Genomic DNA, 18,872 nt, shown 5'->3' with positions numbered 1-18,872 from the left:
CTGCTCTGCGGTTCCACAGTGATCTCATACGGCTTATGGCAGAAACCTTTCTGGGGGTTATACCGACCTGCCAATGCCAAGAGGCACCCAATGTCTCCTTTGGGAACCGACCAGAAATGGGCAAAGCATGTGGACCGAACTCTCCTTTCTCGGTCAAACTTTTTGGTCTCTTTGACCATTTCATAACTCCTTGGGAATTAGAAGTACTAACCTAATCTATTGGATCATAGACTTTCAAGGGACTTGTGATCTATACTGTTACTGTGTACTGTGGTTTAGGTCCCCAACTTGGATTGGTAGTCAAGAAAGCGCCTAGCCTCGCTAGGAATTGAAAATTCGGAAGCTAGATGGAGCTCTAGCTCCAAGAACATCTCTGAGGTTAAAGGTTACTCAGATTGGGACTGCAATGGGTTTACAGGCACTCAGGTGACAAATGTTTTCCCCAGTGGTCTTAGCTTGGGAGGCATTCCAGAAGTTTACTCTGATTGCACCCTGGGTGGCTTCAGAGGCAAGCAAAGTTAAGGGTGAAGAGCTGGACGTCAAGTAGGGATGCTATCAAGTCTACCCCTGGTACATCCCCACCCCATCTTGGTGGTAGAACTGAGAGGGACTCGGACGGTGCCTGCGTGGGTAAGGGACAGACTAAATCCGACCGGGAAGGAAAATCTTTTGGTGTAACGTCTGTCTACACCCCCATCTAGAGCAGGGAGGGATGCCTCCGCTAGAAAAATGGCGCTGGTCACTTTTTTTCTCTCTTACAGATGGGAGCTAACAATTCCAGCCTCACTCCTTTGAACTGTATCCTGAAAAACAGATAGATTTGATCCCCAGGGCTTAGAGGAGACACACCTGGTCTTCCTATGTGATGCTGCATGGCCACAGTATCCATTGGAGGACGGCGAACAGTGGCCAAAGGGTCTCTTAAGTATAATACTGTTCTACAATTAGACCAGTTCTGTAAGGAACAAGGGAAATGGGTAGAAGCAATGGCACCCCACTCCAGTACTCTTGCCTGGAAAATCCCATGGACTGAGGAGCCTGGTAGGCTGCAGTCCATGGGGTCGTTAAGAGTCAGACACGACTGAGCGACTTCACTTTCACTTTTCACTTTCATGCACTGGAGAGGGAAATGGCAACTCACTCCGTAATTCTTGCCTGGAGAATCCCAGGGACAGAGGAGCCTACTGGGCTGCTGTCTATGGGGTCGCACAGAGTCGGACGCGACTGAAGCGACTTAGCAGCAGCAGCAGTATGCTCTATTAGGGCTTCCCTGGTAGCTCAGATGGTAAAGAACCCACCTTCAATGCAGGAAACCCCAGTTTGACCCCTTGTTCAAGAAGATCCCCTGGAGAAGTGAATGGCTACCCACTCCAATATTCTTGCCTGGAAAATTCCTTGGACAGAGGAGCCTGGTGGGCTACAGTCTATGGGTTCGCAAAGAGTCAGATACGACCGGGCAACTAACACACAACAACACAACAGTATGCTCTATTAAGTTTAGCTAGTTACCATTCCTTCTTCTAACTCATTTTGTTCAGCCAAGTTCCCTGTTCACAAGGCAACTCAGAGGTGAAAGGATACATACATGCAAAAAGTTGATACAAGGTAGAAGGTAATAAATTTCCTGAAATAAATATATAGTGCCAGGGACATTAGAGGTGGGAGAAATGACATCAGCTTGGAGCAGAGTGTCAGGCAAAGCTTCATGAATCTCCAGACTTCTCAATTCTTCTCTCAAATATAAAAACAGTTATTGGTGCTTTGGGATATTAAACATTGACTTTTGGTAGTGCTGCTATTATTTTTTGATAGTACTGTTATTTTTTTTTAAAAAGTATTATTTAGCCTTTTCAATGTGTGATTTTAACTTTTTCAGTGTAAACTTGGGAGACCTTAGAGTCATGGATGGCCCTGTTGGAGCACCTTCCCCGTCATATAGTGGAAATTAGTTTGGGGAAAAGAGTTTATTCTGTCCTACTCCCTTCATGCATGTGTCTACTGAGTCATTTCCAGCCATGTAAATCTGCTATGTAATATACATGGTGAGATTATTTAGGGTTTGGGAAGTTAGGGAGAACCTCTATTCCTCAGCAGGCATTTGGGCAGCAGATGAGGAAGTGAGACAGCTATGCAGTTCAAGTGTGGACATGCCTGCACACACTCATACACACACACATATACACACGCATGCACACTCTCACTTACTCACGCACAGCTGACTTGGCATCTGTGAGGATGGAGGTGGGGGACGCTGTGCCTGCTGAGCTACAAGTGCCTGCATGTCTGAGGCTGACTTTGAAGACTCCAGCATGTTTGGAGTTAATTCCCATTAGGTTAGACTCCGCCTCTCTCTCCCAAAGGTAAAGCAAGTTTTTTTTCAGGCATCACTGCAAAGAGCAGCTGGAATTCCCATCCCCTCTGACAAGCTGTGAGGAGAAGTTGTTTCTCAGATGTGAGTCCGAAGACAGGGAATAAGTCAATCAGCCTTCGTGGTCAGAAGGTAAATTTGCAACTTGGGCCAAATACAATTGAAACAGCTGGATAAGAAACTGTTTGCTCTCCCCTTGCTCAGCCCCCCTTCTCCCCTTCCTTTCTCAGGCTTCCTGCCCTTTCATCTGACAGCTCAGAGAAGCTGTTTTCTTCCCAAAGGCAAACTGGTTCATTTTTACTTCCTCAAGTCTGTTGTTTGCACAGAGGCTAAGAGGAATCGGGGCTGGATTCCCGTTTCGTGTTGACACGGTGTGAAGACCTAAGAGTTAAATGCTGGTTGGTTTCCCCAGGAGAGTTGGTAACTTGAGGAGAGGAAGTCCGTGTCTCTGGGAGTGGAGAGAAGGATTTTGTTCTGACCTGTCTATAGAAATAAAAGTGGATCGGGTTTGCTGATGTGCTGGGTTGACTTCTTAGACTTGCCAAAATTGGGGTTACAGTACTGAAATGGGGTGCTTGGGTTAAACTGAAATGCAGATGTTGAAGTGAGTTGGACTGGAAGTAAAAGATTGCATTTGCTCAGTAAATATTTGAGTTCCTACTGTGTGCCAAAGCATGATGATTTCCAGAAAAACCTGAAATAGTTTAGCTATAAATCCATTCTTGAAAGGAACACTGGGCCAAATAATTCTGTTTCGTGGTAGGAAACAAAGCAGAAATAAGTCTCATGGTGAGGAGACATCACTGAGATACTGGTTAGGGGAGAAAGGGAAGAGGAATAATGTTCTCCTTCTTGAGTGACTCTGAGTCTTCTCTATTACTTAATGGGACGATATTGTCTTCTCTAGTAGATGGGAGAATTACCTATCCTGGTGTTAGGATAACAGCACAGATGATACTTCACTTGAACTCGGTGTTCCATCATCTTCATTTTATAGAGGAAACTCGAACTCATAGGTTTTAAGTGAGCCTTTCAAGTTCATCTAACTTGTAAGGGGCAGACCCTATCCCAGATCTGGATTCCAAAATCTGGACTCTTGTCCATGAAGATGCTATTTCTCAATCATTAGTTTCCATCAGAATCAACTGAGGATTTTTGAAAAATGCAAATTCCATAGATTCTAATTCAGTGAATCCTAAAAGGAGGTTGTAGTCTACATTTTGGACAAGTACTGATGGTGATTCTGATGCAGAGGTGTTAGGGGACCCCATTTGAAAAACACTCTTCACATGCCAGGCTGCCTCTCATGTCTGCCGAAGTAGGAGAAGCATTCAGTGCACCTTCTTCCTACACTGGCTAGATTCATTGAATGGAGGAGGTCAGCTGTGGTGGCATTTTATTCATTACTGGAGGTCATGGGTAGAGGGAGTACTGGGCAACAATAGTAGGGCTGGGGCTGTTAACTTAAGGTTGTAGGGAAATGCTTTACCAGCTAATCCATTGATAGAACTTAACGGTGTCTTGCCAGAGCAGGCTGGTTGGAGTAGTTCCTAACCCATGGAGGGTGAGAGATAGGTCTCCTAGCCGACCAATTGAACACTAAATGTGGTGGCACTGGTCCAGGCAAAATAAGACCTGGGGTGAAGATCTCTGATTGATACCCCACTTTCCAAAGCAAAAGAGACAGGGAGCTCAATGAGCAGTATTTTATTTTATTTTTACAAAGAAGGGAGAAGCTCATATAAAATTTAGGGAAATCATTCCAATTTCCACCTTTCTAATCTCAGACTCAGGAGAAAGGGAATAGCCCAGGACATAACATGGAGGTTCTTTTTATGGGCTTTCCCTGTCTCTCCATGGCCAACGTGATTATTTAGAATTGACCTTCTAGGTTATTGATGACTCGGTTGGTCCTCTCTTGGCACTAACTCCCTGGCTTCCTGCCTCCCAATATCTTACCTCCTGGTGAACATCTTCACCTCAGGATGGAGAAATGCAAATAAATGAACAAACAAACCCAACACAGCTACTTTTGCTAGTCTTTCTACCCCAGATTAAAAGAGGATGGGAGGAGGGAGAAGACTTAGAAAGACAATCCACAAGCAAGAAATCTGAGGATTTGAAAGACAAGATTTAGACCTAAAGTGAGGTCTTTATAAGCATAGAGTAGAATGGTGGTTGCCAGGGGCTGGAGGAAGGGGGAATGTGGAGCTGTTTCTCAGTAGGCATAAAGTTTCAGTTACACAAGGTGAAAAACTTCTAGAGATATTCTGTACAGCTTTGTGCCTGTGGTTAACAGTATGGTGTTGTGCACTTCAAAAATACATTGCAAGGACAGACCTTAGGTTAAGTTTTCTTCACACACACAAACTCACAAAACAATACAAGGAACTTGTTTTTTCAATTCGTTTCTTTATTTTTAATTGGAGGATAATTGCTTTACAATGTTGTGTTGGTTTCTGCTGTACAACAACATGAATCAGCTATAAGTATACATGTCTCCTCCCTCTCCAGACTCCCTCCTACCGCCACCCCATACCACCCCTTTATGTTGTCACAGAGCACTGGGTTGAGCTCCCTGTGTTATACAGCAGCTTCCCATTAGCTATCTGTTTTACATATGGTAGTTTATATGTTTCAGTGCTACTCTCTCAATTCGTTCCACCCTCTCCTTACCCTCTATGTCCACAAGTCCATTCTCTAGGTCTGCATCTCTACTCCTGCCCTGCAAATAGGTTCATCAGTACAGTTTTTCTATATTTCATATATATGGGTTAATACATGATATTTTTCTCTTTCTGACTTACTTCACCCTGTATAACAGGCTCTAGGTTCATCCACCTCACTAGAACTGACCCACATTCATTACAAGGAACTTTTTGAAGATTATGAATATATTCAGTGCCTTGGCTGTGGTGATGGTGTTACAGATGTAGGCATGTGTCCAAACTCATCGAGATATATACATTGAATATGCGCAGATTTTCATATATCAAGTGTACCTCAATAAACCTTACAAAAAGTGAGGTCTTCTTCAAGTCACCACAATACAAATGGGAAACAAACACAATTCTGCAGGTAGATAAGTCATGAGATGATTTCAGGCATAGGAGAATCTGGAGAGATGCCCATTGGGGAGATGTATAGAGGAGAAAATTCTGGGTGAACTCAGGTGGCAGAAAATAAGGCAAGAAATACTTGGAAAGTGGTTATAGATTCTTTTTGAGGCTGTGTCTGAAGCAGGTCGCACTTGTGGTAAAGAATCCATCTGCAGTGCAGGAGACCAAGGTTCCATCCCGGGTCGGGAAGATCCCTTGGAAAAGGAAATGGCTACCTATTCCAGTATTCTAGCTTGGAGAATCCCATGGACAGAGGAGCCTGGCAGGCTATAGTCCATAGGGTCACACAGAGTTGGACACAACTGAAGTGACTTAGCACGCACTGAAGCAGAAAGATCTAGAATGGTCATGTTGCTTATATACCCAATTCGATACAAGAGCAAGAAACTCTTCTGGAGTAGGACTCTATTTACCTACTGAAACCATATGCCTATGCTTATTAATTATTTCTTAAAGTCTCAACACTGAGTATGATGAATAGGGTTGGCCAAAAAGTTCTTTCAGGTTTTTCTGTAAGCTGTTATGGAAAAACTTTTTGGCAAACCCACTATTTGTTAAAGGGTTGGCTAGTAGGCGATGCACATTGTTTGGGGGTGTGAGGAGAAATGCCCATTCATATTCCCTTGCCAATAACAGTGCCAACAAAGCTGCTTCTCACAAACCAGTCCAAAACAGGTAGTGTTTTGAGTCCTTTTCCATGGAGACTGGGGAGGAGATAAGGTGTTGGAAGAATTTGCTTTATTTTTCTCCACCAAGAAAAATACAAGAGCAATGTTTTCAGTTTCATTGATACTAAGTAAGTGCACACATATAAGTAGGAATACACAGGAGTGAAAAGTTGAGAAATGATGACAGGCTTGGGAAGGAGACACCACAGGGAGAGGTAGAGTGCTCATTTGGGGAGGAAAAGCCCAAAGGTAAGGTACCAGCAGGGCTTCCCTTGTGGTTCAGATGGTAAAGAATCCTCCTGCCAATGCAGGAGATGCAAGAGACACAGGCTCAATCCCTGGGTTGGGAAGATTCCCTGGAGGAGGGCATGGCAACCCACTCTGGTATTCTTGCCTGGAGAATCCCATGCACAGCAAAGCCTGGTGGGCTATGATCCATGGGGTCGCAAGAGTTTGACACAACCGAGCAACTGAGCACAAGATACCAGCAATCTGAGTTAATCTGTGTTGATGAAGGGCTCTTCTCTGGATGACAGTGGCCAATCTGTCCTCCATTTCCTCTGAGGACCTGACCAAAGGAATTGGTCTTAAGTTGGGAGTTGGTGATGGACAGGGAGGCCTGGAGTGCTGAGGTTCATGGAGTTGTAAAGAGTCAGACACGACTGAGCAACTGAACTGAACTGAACTGAACTGTATCAGAAAAAGGTTTAAAATGAGACATAAATTATTTATTGACAGTGAGAGTCATCAAGCTACTGAGAAAAACTGTTGAGTCCTCTTTTCTCTAGAGTTCTTTAAAAGCAGTATAGATAATCATTTGGTATGTATGGCTTAGGAGTGTTTCCTACATCTTATAGGTTGAAATGACCTCTATGCATGAGTCTATTTTAAAATGACCACTGTATCCTTACTACTAGTCTCTAATAAGGACAATAAATTTAGAACAGCCTTCATGCTTCCACCCTGGTCATTATAACTTTCTAGCCACACTCATTGCATCTCATACAGCCACTCTCAGAAACAGGCATGTGATCCATTGAGGAGCTAGAGCAACCAAGGCGGAGAGACCGTGTGATAAACAAAGAGAGAGGGACAGTAGCCAACTTAGCAATACCTGGTTACTGGACCATTTAGCAGGAGCACCAGGCTGAGTTCTTGGTTTCTGAAATCCAGTGTGGCTGGGTGGTGAGGCCTTCCAGGACAGGGAAACAAAGTGATTGCTACATGAAATACACAAGAGAAGTAAAGTGAAGTATAGCACTGTGTGTGACTTTTATTTATGTGAATGTAAAAGAGACTTGTCTAGCTCCTGGGAATGAACTTGATTGCTTTGGAGGGCTGTCATGAAGGGAGGTTACTCCATGACAGGTGGTGCAGTAACTCAAAGCATTTGGTTGAATGCATTTCTCTGTGTGAACATATAACAGTGTACATGCAGACCCCACGTGGCCCATTGCCGTAGGAGAAGCTGGGCTGGGACTTATTTTGTGCTCAGAAAATATTGAGCAATGGGATCTCTGACCTCCCTTTCTTTACTGCATGAGGTCAAGCCTATGATTCAGAAAGATTTTACCTTCAGGATATAAAGATTTCATCTCTCCATTATTTAATTCCATGGTAACTTTTCACTTTATATTGTTTGAGTCCTGGAGAGAGAGCAAGAGAAAATTATCTGTGGCAGTGATTCTCAACCTGCTGTCCATGGATTATGCTGGCTCACCACACTTCTAGTCCTAGATAGAATGACTAACTCATCCATTTGGGGACTTTCCTATTAATAGTTTCATCCCTGACAATCCCACATCCCTTAGTCCCAAGTTAACTAGCATGGTTGGACATCCTAGTTCTAAATGAGATAAGGAGAATGAGTTTTTCCTGAAGTTGAAAGTATTTAATTTAAATTCTGAAAGCCAATGAGTTTTTCTAAAGCTAAACATATTTAATTTAAACTGAATTTTGTAATTCCACCTTCCTATCTCTTGGCTTCAAAATGGCATATTTAAAATGAAATGATGGCAACAGTGGTTGGTAGTCTTATAGGTTTTTAAACAGCCTGTCTTGGCACAGATGGTGATTACCTTATATCAGAAGCCCTCCTCCTATTTTAGTATAGCCTAGGTACCACTCACCGATTTAGTCCCTTTCTCCGCCTTATACTCTCTTCCCTTCTATTGGCTTTTGTCCTGGGACTTGATCTCAAGATGATAAACATTCATGGTGGACATACGGGGTTAGTTCTGACTACAAACTTGAAATATCTAATGCCCTGGTCCTGGTGGTGACATGCTGGGTACAGAAAGTCGCCTTCCTCCTGCCTTGCCTGTCCTTCCTGTCTGATTTTTTTCATCATCCTTAAACAGATTTGCCATTGTGGGTGGGAAACCATGGAGGCTTTTCGTTGAAACACTTTTGGGGTGATGAGGAAGAATATGGGGAGGGTGAAGTGAGAGGTGAGAAATGATGGTGTTGCCATTTGAGTCACTGTGTAAATTTGGGCAAGTTCCTTAGCTTTATTTTTTAAATTTATTTTTAATTGGAGAAAAATTGCTTTACAATGTTGGTTTCTGCCATACAAAATGCAAAACAGCAGGAATTATACATATATCCCCTCCCTCTGGAGCCTCCCTCCCCTCCCCACATCCCACCCTTCTGGGTAATCACAGAGGACCAGGCTGGGCTACAATAGCTTCCCACTAGTTATCTACTTTACACATGATAGTGTATATATGTCAGTGCTACTTTCTCCATTCATCCTGCTCTCCTTCCCCCGCTGTGTCCACAAGTCCACTCTCTACGTCTGCATCTCCATTCTTTCCCTGCAAATAGGTTCATCAGTACCATTTTTTTAGATTCCATATTTGCTCATTTGTAAACCAGGGGTACTACCTTTCTTACCAGCCTGAGGAGATTGTTTGCCAGAGCACATGAAACAATGGTCTTGGAAGGGAATATGATGGTGCACCCAGCAGCTGTTTATCAGCTTGTTTCCTCTCATCCTCTGGCCTGGGCTTCTTCACCAGGAAGTGAGCTCATAAAAGAGAGCTGCTTGCATTTTCCATAATCTTACATGCTCTAATATAGCAAGCAGAGGCATTACCTCATTGCGGCCAAGCATACCTGCTTTCTAACAGCAATTACTCAAGACTAGTTTCACTTCTCCTGTTGGCTTTCAACCCTGCATCACATCTTTCTTTCATTCCCCCAACTCTCAGGCACAAAGCCTCATTCCCTGGGGCCCAGCTCAGGGCACTTTCTTCCCAAGCCCTAACATTCCAAAGTAAACACCTGCAATTTATAGTCTCTGCTCCCTTCCTGTGCAAAACACACAGCACACAATATATCTGTATTGGGAGGGGAATTGTGGTGAAGCAAGAAAAGAGCATTATACTAAGAATCGAATAACTGGACTCTGATCCAGCCAGGGTACTCCACTAATTCTTTACCCTTGAGGAAATCATTTCCTCTCTGTATTTCTATATGTAAAGTGATAGAGGAGGAAGGTGGTTTGCACTGTGGAGTACAACAGTACTGGCCTAGGCATCTGTAGATTGGGTTTCTTATTCCAGTCTGGCTGCTTGCTAAATTCTCTGTGATTTGGGGGAAATCACTACCCACTTACAAGGCCACACCTCCCCATATGTAAAAAAAAAAAAGGTTGAATTAGGTGATTCATCAAGATTTCTGCCAGCCTAGAAATTGGATACTTCTCTAGAATGGGTTTCATTAAATATACATGGATGGCAGTGCCTGCTTCATGCCAGACATTGTTTGATGATAGTTGTGACATGGCTGGGAAAGGTCCCTGAGACTCTGAATACAACTGCTACTTGTTTCTGGCCATGTCTCAACTGGCAAGGTGGTGACCCCATGGACAGTTCCTATAATTCCCCTGCCTTTAGTCCCCTACCCCTTCTCCCCTTTCCCACCACCTGTAACTTTAAGCAGTGGTGATGAATCATGAAGTTTCTGAAACAGATTCCACCACCTGTTTGCTGGAGATGTTCACAGTGCTGTCAGCAGGCTGCAGTGTGGTCTCTGGCTGCCTTCATTGAGAAACAGGCCAGAATGCAATGGCAGATTAATGTAGTTGGGAAGGAAGCAGTTGATTTTTGACAGTGGGGTCTGTGAAAGCCATTTGTGAGCTGGGCTGAGGAGATTAAATCTAAAAAGGCACTCAGCGTCTTGAATCTGAGATGACTTGTTCCAAAAGGCATCTTGAAAGGCCCTTACAGCTCGAGATCTATGTTCCTGCAGCCAGGCAGGGGGAACCAGATCTGTTTCAGAGAGAGAAGTTTTGATGATTATATTCAGCAAAGGACTGGGCAGCTTTTCTTAGTAGACAGTTTAGTGTTAAACAACTCTCATTGTTTGGGATGGTGCCTCCTTTTTTGTTCTTGGGGAAAAGTGACTAAACAGAGCTCGCTCAGTGATGAACATAAGGATTGAGACTAGGTGCCCCTTATTTTATTTACCCATTTAAACCTAACTGATGCAATATTGGGAAAGCCCAAGTTAATGCTCTCTTGGATATCCTACTAAGGTCAAATGGGCACATCCTTTAACTCCATGGTGAGCGCTCCTTCCCTCTTCTCCCTTGGAGTATGGGCAGGCCCTGTGAGTGATCTTCCTTTTTCCTTCATTCTCTGAAAGCACCTTGGTTCCTGGCCCTCTTGAGGCAGTACCTCCTTCCAGGCCTCAGGTAAACAAGGTCATTCCATCAGAAATTGGGGGCTCTTTGGAGAGCCTAGGTTTGATTCAGGCCTCCCTCTTACCCCTTGTTCCAAATTAGATGTCAAGAACTGAAAGCTCTCTGTTTGGGTTGCACTGGGCTTCCCAGGTGATGCTAGTGGTAAAGAACCTGCTTGCCAATGCAGGAGATGTAAGAGATGTGGGTTAGGTCCCTGGATTGGGAAGATCCCCCGGAGGAGGGCATGGCAACCCACTCCAGTATTCTTGCCTGGAGAATCACATGGACAGAGGAGCCTGGCGGGCTATAATCCATAGTGTCACAAAGGGTTGGTCACAACTGAAATGACTTAGCATTCACACACTCAGGCAGGCTGCATTGGAGTAGACGAAACAGTCACTAATTCACTTCTGTGGTTCTTCCATTGCAGCCTAGAGATCATAGAAGTCTGAACCAGGTGGAAGGAAGGGAAGATGAGAAAAGTGGTGGAGAGCAGAATCCCATAGGGACCCAAATGGTCCTCAAGACAATAACCTTATCCAGAAGTAAGGGCCAAGAAGCACATGACTGAGCCCTGGGGCTGGCCAGGCAGATGAAAACTAGGCTGGTGGAGCCTACATGACAACTTTCTGCATTTGGCGCTGTGAACCGACTCATCTCCCCATCCCCACCGAGAAACCTGGGACTATGAGGAGCAGCCTGACCCTGGTGGGGACCCTCTGGGCCTTCCTGTCCCTTGTTACCGCCGTGGCCAGTTCTACCAGTTACTTCCTGCCTTATTGGCTCTTTGGATCTCAGCTGGGGAAGCCAGTGTCATTCAGCACATTCCGGAGGTGCAATTACCCTGTGAGGGGAGAGGGGCAGAGTCTGATCATGGTTGAAGAGTGTGGGCGCTATGCCAGCTTCAGTGCCATCCCCAGCCTGGCCTGGCAGATGTGCACAGTGGTGACAGGTGCTGGCTGTGCTCTGCTGCTCCTGGTGGCACTGGCTGCTGTCCTGGGCTGCTGCATGGAAGAACTCATCTCCAGAATGATGGGACGTTGCATGGGAGCTGCACAGTTCGTGGGAGGTAAGACTGTGTGGCTGAGATTGGAGAGGTTGGGGAGCTTTGCAGGGGTGGGCATAGTGGGCGTGTTGCCTTACAGGGAAATCCACTTTCAGCTTCTCCTCTTTGTCCAACTCTAAGGCTGTGAATGGACTAAGGCTGTGAATGGGCTAAGGCTGTGAATGGGCTTCCCTCGTGACTCAGATGGTAAAGAATCTGCCTACCAATGCAGGAGACACAGGTTCAATCCCTGAGTTGGAAAGATCCCCTGGGGAAGGAAATGGCAGTCCACTCCAGTATTCTTGCCTGGGGAATCCCATGGACAGAGGAGCCTGGGGTGCTATAGTACGGGGGGTTCACAAAGAATCAGACATGACTTGGCAACTGGATAACAACAACAAGACTCTGAATGGGGGCTCCTTTGAAATACCTGGTCTGGGACTCCCCAAAGCGCAATCTACATCAGGGTTTTATTCACAGCAAGATTGTCTAGTAGGCAGAATTGATATCTGTTTTTTTGGCCCTGATTTTCATCACATTCTTTTGCCTGCAGAGTGCCCATTTAACAATATTATCCAGGTCTGATTTGCAGAGGACGCAACTCTAGTATACTACTAGTATGGTATACAACTATATACTCTAGTATTACAGTTCCCAAATAAACTTGACCTCTAAGATCCCTGGTCGCTGGTAGTTATCTGAGGACCATGATCTCATTAACACGTACACAAAGGTGCTAATTACTGAATGAGTTCAATATGCAGTCCTCACCAAAAAAATATATCTCTAATAGTGAAATGCTAGCTACCAGGCAGACTGCAGTTGACCGCTTATCTGGCAATATCTAAGGCTAGCCCTGAATGGTAGCCATCAACAGTCTATCCAGGTTTCCTCTGGCCCCGACTCACTCTACTTATCTTTTCCCTCATTCAGTCTGCCTCTAAATTTAGTGCGGGAGACCTGGGATGCTGCAGTGTGTGGATGGGCTAAGAAAGAACAAAATGCAAAAATGGCAGACAGTAGGAAAGCAATGGGAGTGGTTTCATTTGAACTGAGAAGAAAAAGGCAAGTTTAGACACACAGGCAAATACGTGTGTGAATATATGAGCTATTTTTCACACCTGGATGGGGAAATGGAAAAAAGTGCTGGTAGAATCTATGGCTGAAGATTGTTGTTGTTCCTGAAGTTTTAGAATTCCTATTCATTATAACTGTCATCTCCATTAGCAGCACAGTGTGGGTGACTGGAGCCAGGAAACTTCGATCCCACTTCTGGCTCTTTCACTAAGTTGCCCTGTGGTTGTAAGCAAATGACTGACCTCTCTCATGTTCACTTCCCTTCTTTCCTTGAATTGGTTCATTGGCAAGATAGCCCAGATCCTAATTTTCTTCTTCTCTCCGATGACTGCATTCAAGTAGCCTTGAGGTGCAATGGCAGTGATGAGCTAAGACAGTGCTTCTCATCAGGGACTGACTTTTTACACCCTTCACCCCCCCCCACCCCAACCAGAAGACATTTAGTAATGTCTTTGAGACATTTATGGTTATCACATATTCGGGAGAGTGTTACTGACAATCAGTGGATAAAGGTGAGGGATGCTGTTAAATATACCACAATGCATAAGAATAAAACAGTTGCCTACTCCCCAAAACAAAGAAATATCTGGTCCCAAATGTCAATAGTGCCAAGGTTGAGAAACCCTAAGCTAACGTATTATGATTTCCTTGCCTTCTTATGAAAAGTACCGGATTCTCTTTTGTGCCAGTTAAGATGATGTTTTCTGTTTCCCTCTTTCCTCTAAGGAAAAGGGACCAGATATTTCTTTGTTTTGGGACCAGATATTTCTTTCTTTTGGGGAGTAGGCAATTATTTTATTCTTATGCATTGTGGTATATTTAACTGCATCCCTCACCTTTATCCACTGATTGTCAGTAACACCCTCCCGAATATGTGATAACCATAAATGTCTCAAAGACATTATTAAATGTCTTCTGTTTGGGGTGTGGGGGGGTGAAGGGTGTAAAAAGTCAGTCCCTGATGAGAAGCACTGTCTTAGCTCATCACTGCCATTGCACCTCAAGGCTACTTGAATGCAGTCATCAGAGAGCTCATTGTAAAAAAAAATGGAGCCTGTAAAAAAAAAGCTCATTGTAAAAATTTTAAATTTGAATTAACATTCTAATCTAATGAACTAATCCATGAACTGAGTGGCAGATGTCATGCAGAGGCAACAGAAACATCAGTATCATTTTCATCTCATATGATTCTGCCATTTTATATTCCCCATTGGCTATTGCTCATAGGAACATAGTCACAGTATTTATGCTTAGATGAAGGTCTTTAAAACTCAAGAATAAAATGCCACTTGACAGTAGTCATGGAAAGAGTTAAGACCCAAGGTGTGCTACAAGGTTTCTCTCTGGACAAGGGAATAATATTGGACAGATGGCTGAATTTCCACAACTTCCCCATCTGTAATACCAGCCAACTAAGAGTCATTTTCATTTCCGTTTTAGAAGCTGGAGCCTGTCAAGGTTATATCAGATGTGAAGGAATGGTAAAGCCTGGTTGAATGTATCATATTTTCTAGGCACTCCTTGGCATACAAACATTATCCAAGGTTCTGCAGGATCTTGTGCCTCACTCCTCAGAGATGGGCACTGTTAGTGGCAGAAAGCCAAACCTGAAGAGTGTTTTGAGCTACACGGATAAAAGACATAAGAGAAAGAGCTGTGGGGGTTAAGTTGAAGCCTGTTGTTCAACCGAGGGAAATTGATTTCATTGCTCCAGGCCGGACTGCTTCTCAGCAGCTGGTGCATTAACCAAAATATATCAGGGGGAGGAGCCCATTTGTTTCAGGTTTGGTTTATCTCTGCCAGACCCCAAACCACTGAAGAGATGGAGTATCCATTAAGAACTACTCCCTCCCCTCTGCCTGATTTTTGTTCCCCAGTTTGGCGGCTGTCCACAGAGATGAGCGGTGGGAAGTGGGAGAGACAGGAAGAAATAAAGTACTGCTGGCCTGAGTCAGATTCAGCAAGGTGACCTGATGGGGCCCTTGGGTCCTATTTGCTCCACCTGCAGCCAATCCAGCTGGACAAGTGTAGGATCCAGAGAGCCTTCCACTGGGACCTTCATGCCCTCCTCTAACCAGGGAAGGAAACATCTGGTCAGGAGATTATTTCAACCCCTGGGATGCTGAGGTTTCCAACCAGCTGGCCCCTGATCCCAGAGAATAAGGTCATTATTTACATTCCCCTGTGTATACACATGCAAGATGCTTGTGAATTATCCTCTAACTTCAGTGAGAGCTAACTGAAGAAGAAATAGGTGAGAAGTAAATATAAAGAACTCTTGGCAGGAAAAAGTGTAAGATCTTGGATCAGGTTACTTGAGGGAGGCCAAGAATCTTTCTAGAGCAGGGAATGTATCAGAATCACCTGGAGGGCTTAAAAAAATGGTCTCTCTCACTCTTTCCCATACTGATATACATAGCAACAGGTGGAAGGCTACATGTTTTTAAAAATCTCCCCAGTGACTCTGATGTGTATTCTGTGTTCCCTTTCCCCAACCCAAGTGAGAACTACCACTCTGGACTTTTTTATTTTGGTTTAGTTAAGCAGATAGAATTCAACAAACCCAGACAGGCACTAATGTTTTGCTTCATATAAGGTCCTAATACTACATGCTTCAAGCTGAATGAAATTGCCATTGGAGACAGATCACTGAGAATGTAATTCAAGGAAAGGGTGGTGTTTTCTAAAAACCATTATCTTCTCTGCAAACCAAGCATTTCCTGAAAAGTCTTGCAAACTGTCATCAGTCATCATTTAACTTAAATGTACCATGTTGAGCAAGGATTATAAAAGTGGCTTTCTGTTTGGGAAATGGTATTTAAAGGAGTTAATCTATTAACAAAGACTCATGTAGAAGATTTGAAGCAGAGCAGAGAATGTGGTCCAGGCCTTCTGACTCTCAGCCCTGGGCTTTATGCATTGGTGTCATTGATTTTTCTTTATCTCTTTAGAGAGGAAGTTCTATCACAGTGTTTTTCAGAGTGGTCCTTGAAGCACTTGTATAAGAATTTCCTGGTGTGCTTATTAAATGCAGATTCCTTAGGGCCTTCCTAAACTTCTGAAAGAGATGGGAATACCAGACCACCTGACCTGCCTCTTGAGAAACCTGTATGCAGGTCAGGAAGCAACAGTTAGAACTGGACATGGAACAACAGACTGGTTCCAAATAAGAAAAGGAGTACGTCAAGCTGTATATTGTCATCCTGCTTATTTAACTTATATGCAGAGTACATCATGAGAAACGCTGGGCTGGAAGAAGCCACAAGCTGGAATCAAGATTGTTGGGAGAAATATCAATAACCTCAGATATGCAGATGACACTACCCTTATGGCAGAAAGTGAAGAGGAACTAAAAAGCCTATTGATGAAAGTGAAAGAGGAGAATGAAAAAGTTGGCTTTAAGCTCAACATTCAGAAAACAAAGATCATGGCATCTGGTCCCTTCACTTCATGGGAAATAGATGGGGAAACAGTGGAAACTGTCAGACTATTTTTTTGGGCTCCAAAATCACTGCAGATGGTGATTGCAGCCATGAAATTAAAAGACGCTTACTCCTTGAAAGGAAAGTTATGACCAACCTAGACAGTGTATTAAAAAGCAGAGATATTCCTTTGCCAACAAAGATCCATCTAGTCAAGACTATGGTTTTTCCAGTGGTCATGTATGGATATGAGAGTTGGACTGTGAAGAAAGCCGAGCGCTGAAGAATTGATGCTTTTGAACTGTGGTGTTGGAGAAGGCTCTTGTGAGTCCCTTGGACTGTAAGGAGATCCAACTAGTCCATCCTAAAGGAGACAAGTCCTGGGTGTTCATTGGAAGGACATGCTGAGGCTAAAACTCCAATACTTTGGCCACCTCATGTGAAGAGTTGACTCATTGGAAAAGACCTTGATGCTGGGAGGGATTGGGGGCAGGAGGAGAAGGGGACAACAGAGGATGAGATGGCTGGATGGCATCACTGACTCGATGGACATGAGTCTGAGTGAACTCCGGGAGTTGGTGATGGACAGGGAGGCCTGGCGTGCTGCGATTCATGGGGTAGCAAAGAGTCAGACATGATTGACTGACTGAACTGAACTGAAACCTCCCGAATAAGAGCTGATGCCTGGCACTCTGGATTCTACATAGCCTCTCAGGCTGACTTATTTATTTTTGAAAATATAATATGAAATATTTCAGATATATGCATCATAAGGCTTAAGGAATAGACTATTACTGATGTTGTTTAAGTCTTCATACCCTGATCGTACTCCACTGTCTCCACAGCAAAGGTAACTACTCACATCCATATATGACTACAGGAAAAACCATAGCTTTGACTAGATGGACCTTTGTTGGCAAAGTAATGTCTCTGCTTTTTAATATGCTGTATAGGTTGGTCATAGCTATTCTTCCAAGGAGCAAGCATCTTTTAATTTCATGTCTTCAGTCACCATCAGCAGTGATTTTGGAGCCCCCCAAAATAAAGTCCCTCACTGTCTCCATTGTTTCTGCATCTATTTGCTATGAAATGATGGGACTGGTGGAGAAGGAAATGGCAACCCACTGCAGTATTCTTGCCTGGAGAATCCTGTGGACGGAGGAGCCTTGTGGGCTGCTGTCCATAGGGTCACAAAGGGTCGAACACTACTGAAGTGACTTGGCATGTATGCATGCATAGTGGGGCTGGATGCCATGATCTTAGTTTTCTGAATGTTGAATATTAAACCAGCTTTTTCACTCTCCTCTTTCACTTTCATCAAGAGGCTCTTGAATTCTTCTTCACTTTCTGCCATAATGGTGGTGTCATCTGCATATCCGAGGTTATTGAGATTTCTCCCAGCAATCTTAATTCCAGCTTGTGCTTCATCTAGCCCAGCATTTCACATGATGTACTCTGCATATAAGTTAAATAAGCAGGGTGACAATATACAGCCTTGACATACTCCTTTCCCTATTTGGAACCAGTCTGTTGTTCCATGTCCAGTTCTAACTGTTACTTCTTGATCTACATACAGATTTCTCAAGAGGCAGGTCAGGTGGTCTGGTATTCCCATCTCTTTAAGAATTTTCCAGTTTGTTGTGATTCACATAATCAAAGGCTTTGGTGTAGTCAGTAAAGCAGAAATAGATGCTTTTCTGGAACTCTCTTGCTTTTTTGATGATCCAATGGAAGCTAGCAATTTGATCTCTGGTTCCTCTGCTTTCTCTAAATCCAGCTTGAACATCTGGAAGTTCACGGTTCACGTATTGCTGAAGCCTGGCTTGGAGAATTTTGAGCATTACTTTGCTAGCGTGTGAGATGAGTGCAATTGTGTGATAGTTTGAACATTCTTTGGCATTGCCTTTCTTTGGGATTGGAATGAAAACTGACCTTTTCCAGTCCTGTGGCCACTGCTGAGTTTTCCAAATTGCTGGTATATTGAGTGCAGCACTTTCACAGCATCATCTTTTAGGATTTGAAATAGCTCAACTGGAATTCCATCACCTCCACTAGCTTTGCTCATAGTGATGCTTTCTAAGGCCCACTTGACTTCACATTCCAGGATGTGTGGCTCTAGGTGAGTGATCACACCATCGTGGTTATCTGAGTCATGAAGATCTTTTTTGTACAGTTCTTCTGTGTATTCTTGCCACCTCTTCTTAATATCTTCTGCTTTTGTTAGGTCCATACCATTTCTGTCCTTTACTGTGCCCATCTTTGCATGAAATGTTCCCTTGGTATCTTTAATTTTCTTGAAGTGATCTCTAGTCTTTCCCATTCTATTGTTTTCCTCTATTTCTTTACATTGATCACTGAAGAAGGCTTTCTTATCTCTCCTTGCTATTCTTAGGAACTCTGCATTTAGATGGGTATATCTTTCCTTTTGTCCTTTGCCTTTCACTTCTCTTCTTTGCTCAGCTATTTGTAAGGCCTCCTCAGACAAC

General features: G+C 43.8%; 1 protein-coding gene across 2 annotated transcripts in view; it reads left to right on the top strand.

The window, feature by feature from the left end:
• The first annotated feature begins 2,376 nt into the window (after nt 1-2,376).
• LHFPL1 (LHFPL tetraspan subfamily member 1) overlaps nt 2,377-18,872 on the top strand; it is a 60,435-nt gene continuing 43,939 nt past the window's right edge. For both annotated transcript variants that reach the window (XM_070783451.1, XM_019956477.2), the window contains exons 1-2: nt 2,377-2,500; nt 11,273-11,911. In XM_070783451.1, coding sequence (XP_070639552.1) covers nt 11,461-11,911 — 451 coding nt within the window. In that variant the 5' untranslated portion in view covers nt 2,377-2,500; nt 11,273-11,460. The remainder of the gene's footprint in view (nt 2,501-11,272; nt 11,912-18,872) is intronic.

Source organism: Bos indicus, chromosome X, assembly GCF_029378745.1.
Source record: "Bos indicus isolate NIAB-ARS_2022 breed Sahiwal x Tharparkar chromosome X, NIAB-ARS_B.indTharparkar_mat_pri_1.0, whole genome shotgun sequence".
NCBI lineage: Eukaryota > Metazoa > Chordata > Mammalia > Artiodactyla > Bovidae > Bos > Bos indicus.
This window is presented reverse-complemented; position numbering and strand designations above follow the sequence as displayed.